This window comes from Calidris pugnax, unplaced genomic scaffold (genome assembly GCF_001431845.1).
Source record: "Calidris pugnax isolate Ruff unplaced genomic scaffold, ASM143184v1 scaffold171, whole genome shotgun sequence".
Classification (NCBI taxonomy): Eukaryota; Metazoa; Chordata; class Aves; order Charadriiformes; family Scolopacidae; genus Calidris; species Calidris pugnax.
Genome location: NW_015091064.1, coordinates 5305294 through 5323776, shown reverse-complemented (window position 1 = coordinate 5323776; position 18483 = coordinate 5305294). Strand labels below are relative to the sequence as shown.

At 38.8% G+C, this 18483-nt stretch overlaps 1 protein-coding gene across 2 annotated transcripts in view; it reads left to right on the top strand.

The window, feature by feature from the left end:
* ROCK2 (Rho-associated, coiled-coil containing protein kinase 2) overlaps positions 1 to 18096 on the top strand; it is a 99327-nt gene extending 81231 nt beyond the window's left edge. The window contains exons 20-33 of one of the 2 annotated variants that reach the window (XM_014956778.1): positions 539 to 608; positions 1175 to 1278; positions 1365 to 1551; positions 1888 to 1981; positions 2097 to 2191; positions 2824 to 3003; positions 3587 to 3755; positions 6835 to 6905; positions 7838 to 7926; positions 8634 to 8712; positions 8922 to 9183; positions 9822 to 10035; positions 14700 to 14817; positions 15955 to 18096. In XM_014956778.1, coding sequence (XP_014812264.1) covers positions 539 to 608; positions 1175 to 1278; positions 1365 to 1551; positions 1888 to 1981; positions 2097 to 2191; positions 2824 to 3003; positions 3587 to 3755; positions 6835 to 6905; positions 7838 to 7926; positions 8634 to 8712; positions 8922 to 9183; positions 9822 to 10035; positions 14700 to 14802 — 1717 coding nt within the window. In that variant the 3' untranslated portion in view covers positions 14803 to 14817; positions 15955 to 18096. The remainder of the gene's footprint in view (positions 1 to 538; positions 609 to 1174; positions 1279 to 1364; positions 1552 to 1887; positions 1982 to 2096; positions 2192 to 2823; positions 3004 to 3586; positions 3756 to 6834; positions 6906 to 7837; positions 7927 to 8633; positions 8713 to 8921; positions 9184 to 9821; positions 10036 to 14699; positions 14818 to 15954) is intronic. The other variant, XM_014956779.1, reaches the window with a different exon arrangement.
* Positions 18097 to 18483: the final 387 nt, after the last annotated feature.

Genomic DNA, 18483 nt, shown 5'->3' with positions numbered 1-18483 from the left:
AGTTACTCACCTAGGAGGCAGCGCCGTGTGACGGGTGCTGTAGTGTGAAACACTGGCAGAAAGCTTTTCTGCTACATTACTGTTCTTTGTTATAGACTGACTAATTGACTTTTGTGTTGTTTTAATAACAGATGAATTCAAGAAATGATGCGTGTCAAAGAATACAGACATGTTTTCCCAGACTGAGCTCTAACAAAAGAGAGACCCAAAACAATCTGTCAGATCAGTGATGTTTTACATGGAAATAAGATTCTGTCAGTGACTGTTTGTTTTATGAGTGTCTCCTGCTGGTTAGACGACCTACCACTGTTGTAGTCAGTGTGTTAACAGTATTAAACTGACTTCTTAGTGCAGTTTTCTCAGCTGTACAAGTGAAAAAGAGAGCTGGTACCCAGGGGAAGCCTCAAGTTTAATTGTTGACTGCACTTTGGTCAGGAAATGACTGAAGATCTTGAGGGTGTGAATGCTATGTTTTTTCTGTTTACTGGTTTGGAATATCTTCATATCTTTTCTTTTAAAATATGTTATTCCTTTCTAGGGAACGTCAAGATGCAGATGGACAGATGAAAGAGCTTCAAGACCAACTTGAAGCTGAACAGTATTTCTCGGTATGTTTTACACTTCCTTATTTTAATAGTAATCTGTCTTCTAAGTAGAGCGTTAGCTTTTCTTCCTCCTCCTCAGCCATCAGGTGTTTCACATCTATAACCTAAAGCTAATCATTTTTTTTGTCTTTGTCTTCAGTCTTTCTGCAGCCTTGTTAAAATGTACATTCTACCTACCTTCCTCTCTCTGACAAAGATCTAAAATAGTAGAGAACAAAAATTACTGATCTTACTTGTTTCTGATACTTCTGATTTTCTATCAAATAGTGGTATTCACATAGAGAGTCTCTTTAACAGTATGTTTACAAACATAAAATGTGTATCATACATCTATCCATTTACAAATACAAAATAAATAAAAAAGAAACACAACAAAAAAGCAAAATAACCAAAACGTGTCGGGGAATGATAATGGTGATTTTTTAACTTTAGAGAAGTCATTGCACAACTGTACTCTAATTGAGTGTGTGGTCAAAGAATTGCATACAGAGCCATCTTGTATCATTTTTTGTGTACCTTCAAGCTGGAATATGCTGATCATGTCCTTTTCTCTCCAACTTAACTTCTAGACTCTGTACAAGACACAAGTTCGAGAACTTAAAGAAGAATGTGAGGAAAAGACCAAACTTTGTAAAGAAATGCAGCAAAAGATCCAAGAGTTACAGGATGAGAGGTAGGATTTTTGTTGTTTTATCCTTTGTTTTTTTAATCCCCAACCCCCCAGTTTTTAAGTTAATAGTATGTATCAATAATTTGCAGAGATTCCTTGGCTGCTCAGCTAGAGATTACTTTGACAAAAGCAGATTCGGAACAACTTGCACGTTCCATTGCTGAGGAACAGTACTCTGATTTGGAAAAAGAGAAGATAATGAAAGAGCTGGAGATCAAAGAGATGATGGCAAGGCATAAACAGGAGCTGACTGAGAAAGATGCCACCATAGCCTCTGTGAGTAATAGGAATCATCATTTTGATAAAGGTTTACAAGCACTTGAGTTTAACTTGCAGTTTGAGTTATCTATTGTTATTTAGCATACTTAGAGGGGACATAGAAATACATCTGACATTTCAAAAATATTTATTTTCTATGAATGAAATACATTTTAAAAATCTCTTACAATGTTTCATCCATGCATATCTCTGACTGTTCTTTCCCTGTGCCTTTACAGCTTGTGCTCTTATCCTTATCCTGGTTTCCCTCTGAAACGTTTCCTTCTGTCCTGTAATGCCTTCCTGTGCCAGATGTGTTTTGTTACATTGTCACATCTACTCTCTGTTTTGTAGTTGGAGGAAGCAAACAGGACACTAACTAGTGATGTGGCTAATCTTGCTAACGAGAAAGAAGAACTAAACAATAAACTGAAGGAAGTACAAGAACGTATGTATTCTCTGAACCAAATGTGTTTTAAATTGACACCAGTTCTGTTCTTTAATAGTACTATTCTCTTTTGTAATCAGCTTTCATAGATTTTGTTTTCATTACCTTGCTACAGAAATTACCAAGTTAAAAGAAGAAGAAGCAAATATAGGAAATATTAAAGCACAATTTGAGAAACAGTTGTTGAATGAAAGAACATTGAAAACCCAGGTAAGCAGATGTATATGAATGAATGAAGAGATAATGCTCATGAATCAAATAATTTTTCGTAGGAAACTTTCCATGGTAAACTATGTATATGTACCATTAACACTTTATTCTTTTTGCCTCTGAAAAAAAATACATTGATACTTATTTTTTTGCCTTCTATTAAGTAGACTTTCAGTGAAGTGAAACGATTTATTATAGAGGAACTCCTAATCTAGTCCACCAGCAAAAAAATCCATTTCAGTCAAATGAAATCATATTTTACTGGTTCCCATCTTGATTTATAAGTTCCATAAAACTGTATATTTCTGGTTGTTTTTCTAGATCAAGTGGCATTTTAATCCAAAGATACATTTTGGGGCTAGGTAATGGAAACAGAAGAGAATATTTCAATGAAAAGCAATGTTCAAAGCAAATGCCTGCTTAAAGCAAAAGTGCCATCAGAACCTTCTTCTCAGTTTTGAGTAGTGCATTGAATGAAAGCAGCTTTGTGGTAGAGGATGTGCAGGGGTCTTAGTTTACAGCAAGATTAAAAGCATCTGGTCGTGGGTGGGAGAGAAGACTTTATTTCTTCACAATATAAGTGTGTATTTATTGGTGTGTTTTTTCTCATTTTTTTTCTTCCCCATGGGAAGGCTGTGAATAAGTTGGCTGAGATCATGAATCGGAAGGGTCCAGTCAAACGTGGAGCTGACACCGATGTGCGGCGGAAGGAAAAGGAAAATAGGAAACTGCACATGGAACTGAAGTCTGAACGAGAAAAGTTAACCCAAATGATGATCAAATATCAGAAGGAAATCAATGAAATGCAGGCGGTAAGATCCTTTTTCAAATAGAAACACTGATAGCATTTTCTGTAATTCTGATCTGATACAGACTTTAGGGTTGTGCATACACCGTGTATTTCTGGAATAGAGACTGTATGTATAGAGAGATTGACTGCAAAGTCTGTGTAATTTTTGCTCTCTACAACTACCTGAAAGGAGGGTGTAGAGAGATGGGGGTCGGTCTCTTTTCTCAAGTCACAGGCGACAGGATGAGAGGAAATGGCCTCAAGTTGCGCCAGGGGAGGTTCAGGCTGGATATTAGGAAAAAAATTTTCACTGAAAGGGTTCTCAGCCATTGGAATGGGCTGCCCAGGGAGGTGGTTGAGGCACCATCCCTGGAGGTGTTCAAAAGACGGGCTGATGAAGTGCTGGGAGGTATGGTTTAGTGATGATGCTCCTTGTTTGTTGTGTGGGTGTCTATTTTTGTCAGTTAGGTTGACGGTTGGGCAAGATGATCTTTAAGGTCCCTTCCAACCTAGAAGATTCTGTGATTCTGTGATTTTCTACTTACATTTTCTCTTGAGTAACTGAGTATTGTGATACGAGGAAATCTTGTAATTTATCCTTGCAGCAAATAGCAGAAGAGAGTCAGATTCGGATTGAACTGCAGATGACACTGGACAGCAAAGACAGTGACATTGAGCAGCTCCGTTCACAGCTACAGTCCTTGCACATCGGGCTAGACAACAGCAGCATAGGCAGTGGGCCTGGAGATGCTGAAGCAGATGATGGGTTCCCTGGTACGTTAATTTTATTAATATTTCTGCATTAGTTGGTTTTATACCAGTGTTTTAGCATAGAAGCTGAAGGAATAAGTTAACCTTCGGATGATGTTGTGGCTTTTCATCTTCAGGTGTTTCTACCGTCTTATTAATGTTTTGATAGTGGTCACTCTCCACCTACTGACTAAATCTGTCTGCAATCACACTTCATCTTAAACTTATTTAAAGAAGTTTCTTTTAAAAATTATTTTGTACCCCATTAAAACTAAATGTTGGTTTTTTTTTTTCACTTTATTGTGGTGGTTACTTTGCAATTACTGTGTTATGTGACAAAATGTAAAACTAATACTGTCTATTCTTTATAGACTCTATTTTGACTTCATTTCTACCTTTTTCCTCCTTTATGCTTTATGTTTAGTCCATATCACTCAATCCCACACTATGGAATCCATGTCTTTTACCTACCAGCACTCTTCTACCTCTGTCAGTATTGCCACTAAGCCTTCCAGTTCTCGCATGCTTCTCGATTCTGATTCTGACTCAGAGGAAGAACCTTTGTCTTGTTCCCACAGCCCTACAGAAGTTGATAGCACAGGTGACATCCCTGAGAACTGTTTGGTTTTGTTCTTACTGTGTCCTTTTCTCTGTTTCAAAACTAACACTATTAATACATTGTTAAAAACCAAATCTGGCAGTAGACGCACTGCAGTGGCAGTAAACATTGTCAGCAAAGATGTGAAAAGTTCGCATGAGCAAATAACTAGCCTGTTTTCTCTGAATGATTACAGATGCTTGCTGCCATTTATAAAACCACTGATTTTATTAAAGCATTGAATAAATGACCTTTATGGCCTTGTTTTCAAGGTAGCCTCTATTCAGTGTCTCAATCTGTACAACCCTAACATACTGGATACCAAAAAGTCAAATCTTTGTGTTTAAGTGAAGTGTGGAGATATCCAACTCCTCACAAGCTAAATGGACGTTACTTGCTTGTAGAAATTCAGTCTTCTGAGTGTTACATTGTTTTGCCTTATTTTGAATCTTACACTTTATTCTTTTGATCGTAAGGCAAGCAAACTTTATTCATTTTTCCAGATACATAAAGCATATAATGACATGATCTGGGTCTGGTAAAACAGAGCTTTGTTTGACTAATTCTATATTCCTTTTATACGGCTACACTTACACTGTGTTGAACAAAACTTCTGTTTAGTGTTAATGTCAGAGGTGGGTTTTTTAATTACATTCATATTTCTGTATTTCGCTTGAGGTTCCTTTAAAGTGTGGATACCTTTCCACTGAGGGCAAAACTTGTTCTGGAATATTTACATTACTTCATCAAACTAGACTAAAGGACAGTGCATTTCTTCTGTTTTCTTCATTCTATGTTTTTTTGCTATGGGGCTTCTAATAAAAGAATCATTAAGTACCTACATAATATTTTCCTTGGTAGCTGCTGTTGCAGTATCTGCACGGTTTTGTTTCACTCTAAAGTAAAAATCATATCTAAGCTGGGACTTTTTTCTGACATAATTATAACAGATTTGAGGTCTGATGGTTGTGCTTTGTTGCTTTTTTCCCCTCCTAGTGCTTTTAAGCATGTACTGTGAAAATTTTGGAATATTTGCAAATTTTGGCCTTTCTCTGACTTGTTGATATAGAATGGACACTAGAAATTTAAAAGTGTAACCAAAAACTCTCATTTTGTCCAGTTTCATGTGATGGTATTAGAGACTGCAGAGAAAAATAGGAATAAAATTAATGCATATTTTTCACACCATTAACAAACTACACCTGCTTCTTGGATATGGGGAAAGATTTTTTGGATCAGTGTTGTGCTGCTTACCCTTCGTATCAGGTGTAGTTGAACAATTTAAAGTGGCAGGTGCAAGGGAAAATATACATTACAGACCTACTTCATGCACTTGGTATGTACATTAAAACGTGTCATCAACAGCAACGCTTATAGAGCAGTAAATTTTGAAGACAGTGCATAACTGAATCAATAACCTTGCTTCAGGTCTCTCTAGACACAGTGAGAATTCCATGAATATCTAGTAACTAATTGTTATGCTGTGTTAAACATGGGCAGGAACCTGCAAATGCCCTCTGATGAGAAAGAAAACAGCTTTTGCCATTTTGGAGCATGTTTAGGCTTCTTTCATGGTTTTGTGTTTGTTAATACTTAAGACTTCAGTATTTTTGACTCGGAGGTTCCTCAGCATCAGCAGAGGTTACCTGCCAGGGTGGAAAACTCATTAGAGAAATAATATTGCAGTTGAGTAGTTCCTCCTAATGAAACACAGGGGAAAGAAATGCTTGTATTAAGTGCAGCTACAAAAATAGCATCAAAGGCTGGGAGATACTATGGACTACCACGTCTAGAAATGGGTGATCCCGGTCAGCTTCTGGTTATGACTGAAATGTGTACATCAAACAGCTGAGCTGTTACTACTGTTGATAAATCCAGTCTGACTCACATGTCAGTGTAATATAAAATATCGCACGCATGTGAAGGGGCAGTTGAATTTTAGGCAAGGCCTAAGGATTAGTCAAAAATGACTTATTTTGGATTATAAAGCCTAGGAGATTTAGGCACAATTTGAAAAAAAAAAATGTCAGAGCAAAGGATATGAATTAGAATACTAAACTTCTGAAATTTTACCTGGTGTATAGAGGATATAGAGGTTATTGGTCCTGGTAATTTGCCTTTTTTCATCTTGTACTGGATGTTGTGTGGTCTGTACTAATATCTTCAGACGCCGCTTTAAAAGGTAAAGGCTGATAGACATAAGCATTTTATATCTTGAAAAATTACTAAAGGGAATGTGTGTGCTATAATTGCAAGTTTGCTCTGCCCATTCTTCCATGTGTCTACTACTTCTTGTGATTGCATTGTTGTTTATTGGCTGTATTCAGGAATTTAATTTATTCCTGAACATTTACTTTGCAAGACCTTGGAGTTTTAAATAGTTCATGTTCTCATGTTCGCTCTGTTGCTTTATTATTGATCTCCAATAACTATTTTAAAATGCACAGTAGTCTCAAAAATAATGTTCTGTGAATATTTATGTTGTTTAATACGTGTCTTTTTCAGAATCAAGATTGGAAGGCTGGCTATCGCTGCCTGTTAGAAATAACACTAAAAAATTTGGATGGGTTAAAAAGGTAAGAAAACCAGATTTATGATCTTGTTTCATGTGTAGTCCGGATTTTAAACTTACTGCAGCTTTTCATCACTTCAGTTTTTCTTTTTATATATTTAAGTAATGAAAGAACGCATCTCAAAACGTTAGCTGGTGTAGCTGTGTCTGAGAGGAGCAGGTTAAGCCAGTTGTTGCAGGTGAAGACACTTCTTTGTCTGACCAGAGGTGAGAACAGCTGTTTGAGATCTTCAAACGTTTGTACATTCAGCCATAAGCATTCCCAGCAGAATTTCATAGCTGGAATTCAGCAGAATCTGGACGCAGATAGCCTTGACAAATTATTTATTTAGGAGATAAAACTAACAGCTACTCATCTGCCTTGTGCAGCCTTCACTCGTTTACTGCTTTTCAGTACCCTCTGATGAATCTTTGTCCAAAAAGTAACAACACGGTTTCATACCAGTTCACTTAGTGCTCAGTCACACTGTTCCTTCTGGACAAAGTTCTGGCAATAGAAGGTCCTCTAGGAAAGTAGCTTTTTTATCAAAATTGCCTGCAGTGTTGGTAAGTATAACAGTGATCTTTGTGAGCACGATCCCTATTAGTTGTGAACTGCGCTTGTGAAATAGGTATCATAAGATGACAGTTAATCTCACTACCAGTCCAAGTAAAATAGAAATGGAAAGGTTTTACCTTACTTACTTCCAGACTTTCATTTTTATCTCTTCATAGGTACGTAAGTCTGTTTAAGTATCAATTAATTTGATAATGTAAATTGATCTATCGGGTAATCAGAGTTTTGTTGGTTGTACGATTAATTTATTGGCAAATCTTGGGCTTAGAATACAGTCCTACTATTGTCCATTTAGCTACCATTTAATAAAATCAGAGGAAAATATTGCTGTGACATCTTTGATTAAAAGGTGTATTTCATCCTTTTCTGCCTCTTAACAGTATGTAATTGTGAGCAGTAAGAAGATCCTGTTCTATGACAGCGAACAAGATAAAGAGCAGTCTAATCCCTACATGGTATTAGACATAGAGTAAGTATTACCACGTGAGATTCCTTCTTCTCATTTGTAGGTGAACTTTGTCGGAAAGACTTTGACAAAAGGCCTTTTTGAGGCCCAGTGTGGGAGCACAGTCTCAGCTTTTGCAGTTTGAAGTACGGGGCTGGGAGCTGAGGGACCCACTGCGGGTGGTGGTGCCGCAGAGTGTGGTGCCCAGTGCCCTACTTACTGGTGGAACTGAACTCCTCCCACTACCTCCGCTGGACCCACCTCACATACACATCACAGCAAAAAACGTTAGGCAAACCGTAGCAGAGAGGCTATAATTTTCAGTGTTTGTACATTTTCAGTGACATGTCCTCATGTATGGGTTCTATAGTTAATTAATTTGTTTTCTTAATAAATACAGAATGGATATTCAGAGGTTGGAGCGTGGGTAGAGGATTGTGTTAGAAAGCTCCCGGCAATCATTAAAGTCACATGATGATGGCTTTTCAATGCTGTCATTTCTTTTGCAAATATAGCTGGATACTTGTGACTTCTTTTTATTCAGAGTTTTTGGAAGTTCATATGCAGGACTGAAAGATAGGACTTGATTCAAGTGATGAGAAAATTGTACTGACAAATCTTTAATGACTCTAAGTCTTAATGCGGTATGTTGTATCCTAATTAAATTGTCAATTTATATTTATCATTTTGGTAACATTAATTTTTGTCCTTATTGAAATAATTCCCCATAGCAAACTCTTCCATGTCCGACCAGTCACTCAGACAGATGTGTACAGAGCAGACTCCAAGGAAATTCCTAGGATATTCCAGGTATTCAGTAATAAATGAATGTTTCTAGTGTAACAAAGATGGTATTTCACACATTGCCAAAAACATTTTCATAACTGTGTCTAAAGGAATATTCACTAAAAGAAGTTGAAAAAATCCATTCCGTTATATTTCTTCCATCTTTCTACTTAATGACTCTGAATTTCCATTTGCCATATAGGAGTACTGAGATTATTTCGCTTTGATTTTAGATTCTATATGCTAATGAAGGAGAGAGCAAAAAGGAACAGGAATTTCCTGTGGAGCCCATGGGAGAGAAGTCAAATTACATTTGTCACAAAGGACATGAGTTCATACCTACTCTTTATCACTTCCCAACCAATTGTGAAGCCTGTATGAAGCCACTGTGGCACATGTTTAAACCTCCTCCTGCTCTAGAATGTCGCCGTTGCCATATCAAATGTCACAAAGATCACATGGATAAAAAAGAAGAGATTATAGCACCTTGCAAAGGTAAATAGCAAGTATTTGAATGTGCATATAGTGTTAAGTCCTGGTTTTTCTGTTGGTTTCTCACATACTGTCACTTGAGACACAAGGTGTCCTAGTAGATCAGAGGTTTCTAGTAATAGTCTGACACCAACTGAACGTGAACAGGTAGGTTTTTCTTTTATTAGTACGTAGCTGTCAGAGCCTCTCTAAGGGTGTCTACGCGAGGATCAGCTCACTGCTGTCAGCTAATGGCACGTGGGCCACACTGTGTGTGGTGCTGTGTCGCTGTGCGAAACGATAGCGTTGGTGCATGGGATGAAATAGTCTACTTTCAGTGAAGTTTACTCCTTGTGACTCGGGTTACGTTGTTTCCTGGGCTCAGGTGCACCTCTTTGTGTTACCCTTCCTTGTTTTTTTCCCCATGTGAGCGTGTATCTTCCATAGTACTGAGTTGTCACCCTCTAAATGTAAGGAGGGGGCACTGCCAGCAGCCAGGAAACTTAAAGTATGGCAAAATCTGCTTCACTTTGCTTTTGATTTCTCTGCTGATTTCTCTTTGTGTTGACCATGAGAGTATTGTAATCTGACAGCTAATTTTTGATGTGGGAACATGTTTAGAATAATAATATTCATTTTTATTAAAAAAATTCTCATTACAGTGTACTATGATATTTCAACGGCAAAGAATCTACTACTGTTAGCTAATTCTACGGAAGAACAGCAAAAATGGGTGAGCCGACTCGTGAAAAAAATACCCAAGAAGCCTCCAGCACCAGACCCCTTTGCTCGATCTTCTCCCAGAACTTCCATGAAGGTACAGCCAAACCAGTCCATCAGACGACCAAGTCGACAGCTTCCTCCAAACAAACCAAGGTGACACAACAGATGCTATTTAGTTTATTCTTTAAAACAGTTGACTACAATTAATGCTGTCTATTTTGATGAGGACAGTTGACCGCAAATGTTGACTACTGATGTGATCTAGCAGGCCAGCTTCTCTAAAGCTGAGTTAAGGTATTAGAAGAGCCACTATGTTTATTCCTTTGTTTAAAGGACCCTCATACTGATAATGTATCCTATTGCTCTTGCATGTAATAAGCAGAACTTGTAGCATCATCTGTAGCCTAATAGTTCCTGTGAACTGGTGGCTGGTAGGGGAAATGGGGTTTAACTAGGCAGAGAGTCAGTGAAGATTTAAAAAAAGGAAAGAAGAAAAAGTTTTACCAGTTTTCAAGATGGCCACTGCTGTACCCCATTTGAAGTTGGGCAATGAAGTTAGGGGCTTGTGGTTGTAATGAACCTTGGAGATAATTAGATGTCCTCAAAAAGCAGTCAGGAGGCCTTATGCATAGCAAAAGACTATGTGCCTTTTGTTTCTTATTGCTTGGTTTGGAGGCATATGTTTGAATTCCTGCCCCACTCTAAGGTTAGACACCTGATTGCAAATTTGTATGTTGGTGTGTGTTTCATCTGGCCAAATGTATGTATCTGTGTCTGAATCCATTTATGGTTGATGTTTAGGAAGAGTTGCTTTCAGGGTTCATGTCCTCCTAGCGTAGAAAAGGAGCATAGAGTGGACATCTGCACTAAAGAGCTAGTTCAGATGAATGTCACTTTAGCGTCCCTGCCCGTGGAGGTCACTGAATTTCACTGAATTTCACTGAATTTTTAGAGTTGGAAAGGACCATAGAGATCATCTAGTCCAAATCCCCTGCCAAAGCAGGACCACCCAGAGCTTGTCAGAGCATGTTACTCAGGACTGCATCCAGGCAGGTCTTGAAAATCTCCAGAGAAGGGGACTCCTCCCTGGGCAGCCTGTTCCAGGGCCCATCACTCACGGGCACCTGTGCGAGCATCACTCGCGCGTTCTGCGAGAGAGCAAGGAGATGGGAGGTGGGGGATCACCATTTGGTCAAGTAGCTGCAGCACTTACCCAAAAAAAGGTGGGAGAATTGGTTTCAGTTCCTTATTCAGCCTAGAAGGACTCATGCTCATGTCTCATGATTGCTAAAAGAACAGTCCTACCAAGTTCCTCTCATTTGGGAAAGAAGTGTCGATACAAAATCTCGTAATCTATTACTGGATCAGTTTTAAGAAGCAAAATGTACACTCTCTTGTGGGAAGTGGTAACATTCTGCAGGTAATGCTTACATGATGGCACAGCACAGAACTGGTATTTTTCAGCCTGCTCTTTTCCCCACCTCTGGTACTGGCTCACACTTGGTTATATCAGGCCCCAGTTGTTGACAGCCCGTGAAAAATTTGGTCTGACTTGTTTTGCTTATTGCAGTATTCCAGCAGCAAAGGACAGTTCAGCAAAGGCTTAACATTTTTGATTTGGTCTGACTTGTTTTGCTTATTGCAGTGTTCCAGCAGCAAAGGCTTAACATTTTCCCCCAGGAGGTGACTCGGCAGCGGCCAGGCGCTATCGCTCTCCTTGCTTCTGTGACCAGTTTGCCACCAGTACTCAGGCTGGTTGCAAACTGGGTTGAGTCCCCCAGGAGGTGACTCGGCAGCGGCCAGGCGCTATCGCTCTCCTTGCTTCTGTGACCAGTTTGCCACCAGTACTCAGGCTGGTTGCAAACTGGGTTGAGTGAGTTGCCAGAGTTCCAGCGGGGAGCGCGGTGTCAGCGTGCGCTGTCTCACTGCCGTGCTGCTTTATCACAAAACAGCCTTGTGCTACCAAGAGTTAGATCTTAAAAAAAATACTGCTATTTTAATGTGTGGAAATGCTTAGTGAAAGGACTCAATAACTCCATTTCACTTCCCTCCTAACTTCCATACAGTCTAATTTTTGGCCATTTTACTTTACCTAATTAAAAGGAAGTCAGACCTCATAATTTGGATTTTAAATTATTAGATTTTTTTTATTATAACCATGAAGGTAAAATTTTTTTTAATTACTACTTTTTAGGGACCGATTATTGTAGAGTTTCTTTGTGCAAAACTAGCCCAAATATCACTGATTAGATTGAAGCATGAATCAAGGAGACATTATTCATGACAACCTGGGGGACAAATAAAATACTTTTCTTCTGCTTAGTCTTTACATTCTAATTCATTTGTGTTATTATGTTTCTTACATGTTGACATGTATATTATCATTTCTGATTCTTTTCTCACAGCTATTCTTTGGTGCCCTGAAAATAGTAATTCTCCTTCTAACACCCTTCTTTCACTCTTTGTGACCCTTTTTGCAAAATGCTGTCACAGCACAGTATTTACTCTTCCCATTCCTTTTAGTTGTGGTTCTCCTCCACTACAAATCAGTCTTGAACGATGGGGTTTTTCTATCTGTGCATTTTGTAATGGCGAGGAAAGGAGGAGAACGAATATTTTTGTGTGTAAGCCATTTCATTTTTGCAGTTAAACTTTCCAAGTTGGCTTTGCAAATGTACTTAACAGATGGAAAAGTGTAGTTCTGTGAGGTCATGTCACCTGTCACCTTACTAATGCTGGTCTGTCAAACCAGTGGAAATTTGTATGGATTTAAAAAGTTATAATTAGAAGCCAGATACTTATAAATTATTCTAATTGCTGTGGCCAATTTATACCTGACTGGTGCTTCTGTGAGGCTTTTGTGCAAGGGCTTACCTTACGGAATAATTAATTTTGTGTTACCAACTTTATTAAAAATGGAGATGTAGTTGCTGGTTGAATGTGGGGACTGAGTGGCCGGGGAGAAGCTGGATATTCCAAACCTTACCAGACTCATACAATTCTATAAACTTTTATTCTATTATTTTTTTTTTAACAAAACCTACTCTTCACTTCTTGGTTTGGACTACTGCATTAAGAGAATGAAAGGGAATTTAAGGTATTGTATTATATAAATAGTGCAGGTACCTCCTAGAGGTACCTGGTCACCCTCCAGGACCTACAAGGTGGTCATCAAGGTGATGAAACCAAGATCTGCACAATGCTGCATACTGGGAGGACAAAAGGCAAAAAGGAGAAGTCAAAATAAGAGGGGTTTAGAATGAATTTAAGGAAAAAAGAACTTAATCATGAGGACAGTACAGCAAAGGAAAAAGTTGCCCAGAGAGGCTGCATAATTTTCATCCTTGAAGGTTTTCAGACAACTGGATAAAGCCCTGAGTAGCCTGGTCTGACCTTGTAGCTGACCCTGCTTTGAGCAGGAGCATGGGACCACACCAAGGGGAGCGTGGCCGGGCAGTTGGGGGAAGAGATCTCCCCCCCCCTGCTCACTCCTTAGTCTGCAGCGAGGTTCTGCCTCCGCCTTTGAGCCCCCAAATTCCAGCCAGACATTGAAAAAGTGGGGCAAGTCCAGTGGAGGCCACCAGGGTGGTGAGAGCAGAGGCTTGAAGGAGCTGGGTTTGTTCAGCCCGGATGAAGGAGAGCTGCTGGGGGTTCCACAGCAGCCTGCCCCAGCCTGGGGGGAGGGTATGGAGGAGACAGAGCCAGACACGGGGCTGGGTTTAACCAAGGGAGATTCCAACTGGATAGGAAGAAAAGCCAAGGCAGAGAGCAGGGCAGGGAGGCAGCTGGTGAGGCTGGATGGGCTCCATCCCTGGAGGCTGTCAGGACCTGAGAGGACAAAGCCTTGAGCAGCCTGGGCTGACCTTGTAGCTGACCCTGCTTTGAGCAGGAGCTTGGGCTAGAGACCTCCTGAGGTCCCTTCCAAGCTGCGTGGTCCTATGAACGCTGTCCCTGACAGGAATTTCACACAGTGATTGTTTCTCCAGGGCTTTCACGGCTGTTGTTCTTCGTGGTGATTTAAGAAAGGGGGAAACCAGTTTTTGATGCAGACAATACAATTTCTACTTCTCCATTAGTTGGATTGTGCCAAAAGGATGATTCCAAATAGAAAAAAAATCAACTTTAGGATATTTTAATGGAGAGGTGACTGGCCTGGGTTTCATTTCTTGTCGCTGTAGCACTACAGAAGTGAGTTCTTCAGGTATTTGTCTGAGATCTACTATAGGAATCACGTTACTGTTCGACAAGGCCTAGAGAACAAGTCGGTATCTCCTCCTTTTGGCATTGCTCACCTTGAAACATTGAGGGACAGGATAGCTGGGTAGTGGAACCCCGCTCTATTGGGGGTACAGTAAAATCCTGCTGCATTTGTTTGTAAATTCAGCTATTTTATTTGATGTTCAGCAATCAAAATGACTTCATTTTATTGGAAAAATTGTTAGCTTTGTGTGACTGTCTGGGAAGGGATAGTGGGAGAGCGTAAAACTGCACCTCGGTCAACAAGAACAGCAGCAACACAGGAGGCAGCTGGCTTTATGAAATGTATATGTTGGTCTTTTCTGTTGAATTTTTTGGGGAAAAAAATCAACATGGTAAGTATAGAACTGAGTGATTTGTGAGATCAATTTCCAATGAGTACAGTATTCCTGGCTTACAGGAACTCTAGCTGAGTCTTCATATTCCACGACAGACGCAGGAAGGAACCCGCCTGCGTTAATGCGGTCTCTTCCCTGTAAAAGTTCAGTGATAAAAAATGGAATTTTGAAGCCTTTAATAGAAATGTGACACACATTAAACATCAAACCCTCCTGTTGCAGATTACTTGATCTGGCATTTAAGGACTGGGATTGGTCATTTGATGATGTTGATGATATTGATGGTGATGATGATGATGATGATGACGATGTTTTTGATTTCTGAAGAAGTATAAAAGGGGTAAATCTAAACAGAGAGGAATGGATTTGTTTGCCTTTGAATACAGCATGCTATGTTGGATTTTGTTTCTCAAAGCAGAGAAAACACAAGATCTCATTTTAGTATTCTAAACAGAAAAAATGAGATTCTGTTCGTGATGTCGATGAATTTTTAAAGGAGTTATTTTCATTAAAACGAAGTTGTTGCCTTTGTCAGTGGTTTTATTTTTCTAATTTTAGATCTCTTTTCATGATTCATGTCTGCCTGCCCGAAAACAAAAAATCTGCTGTTTTCAGTGTTGCTCATCTGTAGTGCTAATACTGCTAACCTCCAGGGATCCTTTTTGGAAACTAAAAGGGAGATTGTAGCAGTTGGATGTTTAGCTGAAACAAAATTGGTATTTACAAATACTTTTCATTTTTAAGCTTTTAACATAAACTGACTGTTCTGTGGCCAGCAGACATGAAATCACTGGAGTTGTGCATTTTGCTTTCCTCCCTGTGTTATGAAGTGAATTTGACGTGGCTTTCCTTTGCAGTGCTGTGCGTTTGGGGTACCTAACCATGCCTTTGAAACCTACATAAACAAATGAGCTTGGCAGCTTCTGTGATACGATTTCCTTGAGTGCTTTAGAAAAGATAGAACCGCTTTATTGATCTAATTTGTCCCATGACTCAACTTAAATAAGCAGTGTGAATGTACTGGAAATGGTCATAACTACTTTACGGTTTTCAGTCTTTAATCATTTTACATGTTGATGCAATATTATGTTTACACAGAAGAAAAAAAAAGCCCTGAATTTAACATTAAGCCCTGAATTAGCAATTTAACAATTCCTAAGAATTCTTTTAAATAGTTCATAAGGTGTCTCAGCCTTATAAATAATGGGTGACAGCAGCAGTGCCAGGGCTGGACCTCAGCTCTGTACTCGGGTACCTGAGACCAGCTCCTGCAGAATTTAAGGGGGGTTTAACTGATTGGGGATCATCGTGCATAAGGATGCACTATATTTAAGTAATGGTGCTGCTGAACGCCCAGGAGGGACGTTTCTCCCGAGTACACTGTGAGCCCCTCTTCAGTGAAAGCTTTGAGGAAGTATATTTTTGTCAGATTTACATTTGTTGCATTTACTGACCAAACTTCTTGCTTCTTTTTCAGCTAACTGCTCCCTGTGAATGCAGACACAATTCAAGGTGATAATTTTCTTCCCGTTACAGCAAGACTGAAACATATCCCAAAATATATTAAAAATATATATTTTCCTGAGAGATTGTGCTATATATATCAGAGGTTTACATTTTTGCTGCAATATAAATTACTAATCTCTGAGGGTTTTCCTGTATTCTCCTGAGTGACTGATCAAATGACGAATGGTTGGTAAATAGTAAAAGGATATGTTAGGTAACCTTTTAAACTCTGTTCCACAAAAGCTTTCTTGGCGAGACACATACACTACATTTCATAAAAGGATCGAGAGGAATGAATATTAAAACGGAAGAAACTGACTTTTCAGCTTTCCTAAAGATGCCACCAGCATGTCTGCAAGAAGAACAGGAGGGAGATCCACCACAGTGATATAGACTGCATCTGTAAGAAGTGACCATTATACTGTGTATATATATTGTACTGTAATACTGCAAGAGGGTTTTAAAAATCTTTCCACTTTATTTTTTTATGCTTATTAATCAGATACCGTTACTTATTGCAGTTGCAACTATGCACTTGTATAAAGCCATAACGTTGAAGTTTATATCATTCATACACGTCTATCAGAAGCTGCATGTCAGTGTTGAGCAGCTAGGATAAGTTTGAAGTATATACTAGTTTCAGCTATGTCATCATGGGCAGTCCTGTTTTACCTGTCTAATTGCCTTAATTTAATTTTTTTCAAGTTTTTTGCCCATTCTCTCTATTTAAGGTAAAAAAAGAAGGTTTACCAGCTCTTAGGATGCAATTTTGCTTTGTGGCAGAAAAAAATAGTGCACTATTTTTACACCTAGTAAGTATATCAATGTCAGCCTATTTTGAATGTATATCGACTGGTTTTAAGGGCGGGGAAATGTTGGTTACAGAAACAGCATCTGATACCATTGGAATGACTACACCATTGGCTCGTACGTGTAACTGCTCATCCAGCCCTTTTTACAAACCTCAATATTAGTTATTGACTTATATTAACCCTCATTAAGTGCTATGAAACTTCATTTTGCCTTGTTTTTGCGTACTCTCCTAGATGTGTTTTTTATTTCTGGGAAAAAAAAAGAAAAAAAGAATCTGTGACTATTTTTACATTTCACAACACAATGTCCAAGGACTGTCACAAACGTTAAGAAAATTAAACATACTGTAGATGTATTTTAAAATTTTAAATCTGGTTCTCTAGCACATAGCTGTAGGCATAGATAAATATTTCAGTAGTGTGTTTTGAGAACTGATAGCTGGGAAAAAAGGGCCTCGGAGGCACTTAATCTGACTTTTTTTTTTTTTTTTAACTTGGAGTTGTACAAAAAAAAATAATTTATGTGGGCTCATTCATGATGTGTTCATAATTATCCCAGAAAATGCATGTTTTATACAACTACAGTATGCGATGTTAAACATATTGACAGTAAAAAATGTAGTCTCCTATTTGGTCTCTTTATATATATAAATATATATATATATTTAAAATATATATATATATAAAATATTGTGTGGGAGTGCAGTAATTTAAAATATGATCTAACACTTCAATGAAGGAGGACATTTCACTTTAAAATTTTGTTTGTTTGTTTTTGTTTTTTAAAGAGTGTTGAAATGTTTGGAAGGATAGGACCATGATTTATTTAACACTATCATGAAAGGTGGACTTGGAAACACTGAAAATGAATAAATAAATATATTTACATTTTGTAACCTCTACTACAGTTCAGCTTAACAGAGCCAGAATGTATTCAGTCTTCTATTTATGCACTCGCAAAGTAAAATGTTGTTTGTGAGTTCTTAAATTCAAAACAAAAGCTCTCACATCATTTCTGTGAGGTATTCTAACCCGGCGCACAGCTACAGTGGTTTTTTCCCTGCTTGTTTTGATTTACAGAAGTACGGTATATTTTTAGGTAATGCAGATTTGCATAGAGTACAACATTAAAAATGTATACAGTAAAACTGTTTCCATTCACTGAATGCATAAATATTTTATATATATATATAAAAAAGAAAAATGTTACATTGTGGGAAGTTCTATCCTTTTCTGAATTGGAGAATATTATATATATATTTTTAAATAAACTATTTGAGTAAGGTAAAATAGTTCCTGAACTTGAGAAGCTGGTAATTAATTGAAATATTTAAATATGTAGGCAACTACTGCGGCAGATACGGGAGAGGCAGGGGTTGCTGGAGAGGAAGCGGAGCGAAGGCGGTGCGTGGAGGAAGGGCAGGCTCCCAGGAGATGTCCTGGCTGGCCACCAGGTGCTGGGGCTGGACCTGGCGCGCTTCCTCTCCTCGGCTTCTCCTCGTTTCCTGGGAATCCCTGGGGCCCTGGTAAGCCTGACGTTTCAGGAAACGTGCTGTTTGATAGTATTTATGGCCACAGTCGGTGCGGTCTATACTTGTAGAAATAGTTATTAGCTATTCGTACAGCAGGCTGTGTTGAGATGCTGTCGTAGAACGGTATGGGCTGGTAGCGCTGGAGGTCCTCTGCTC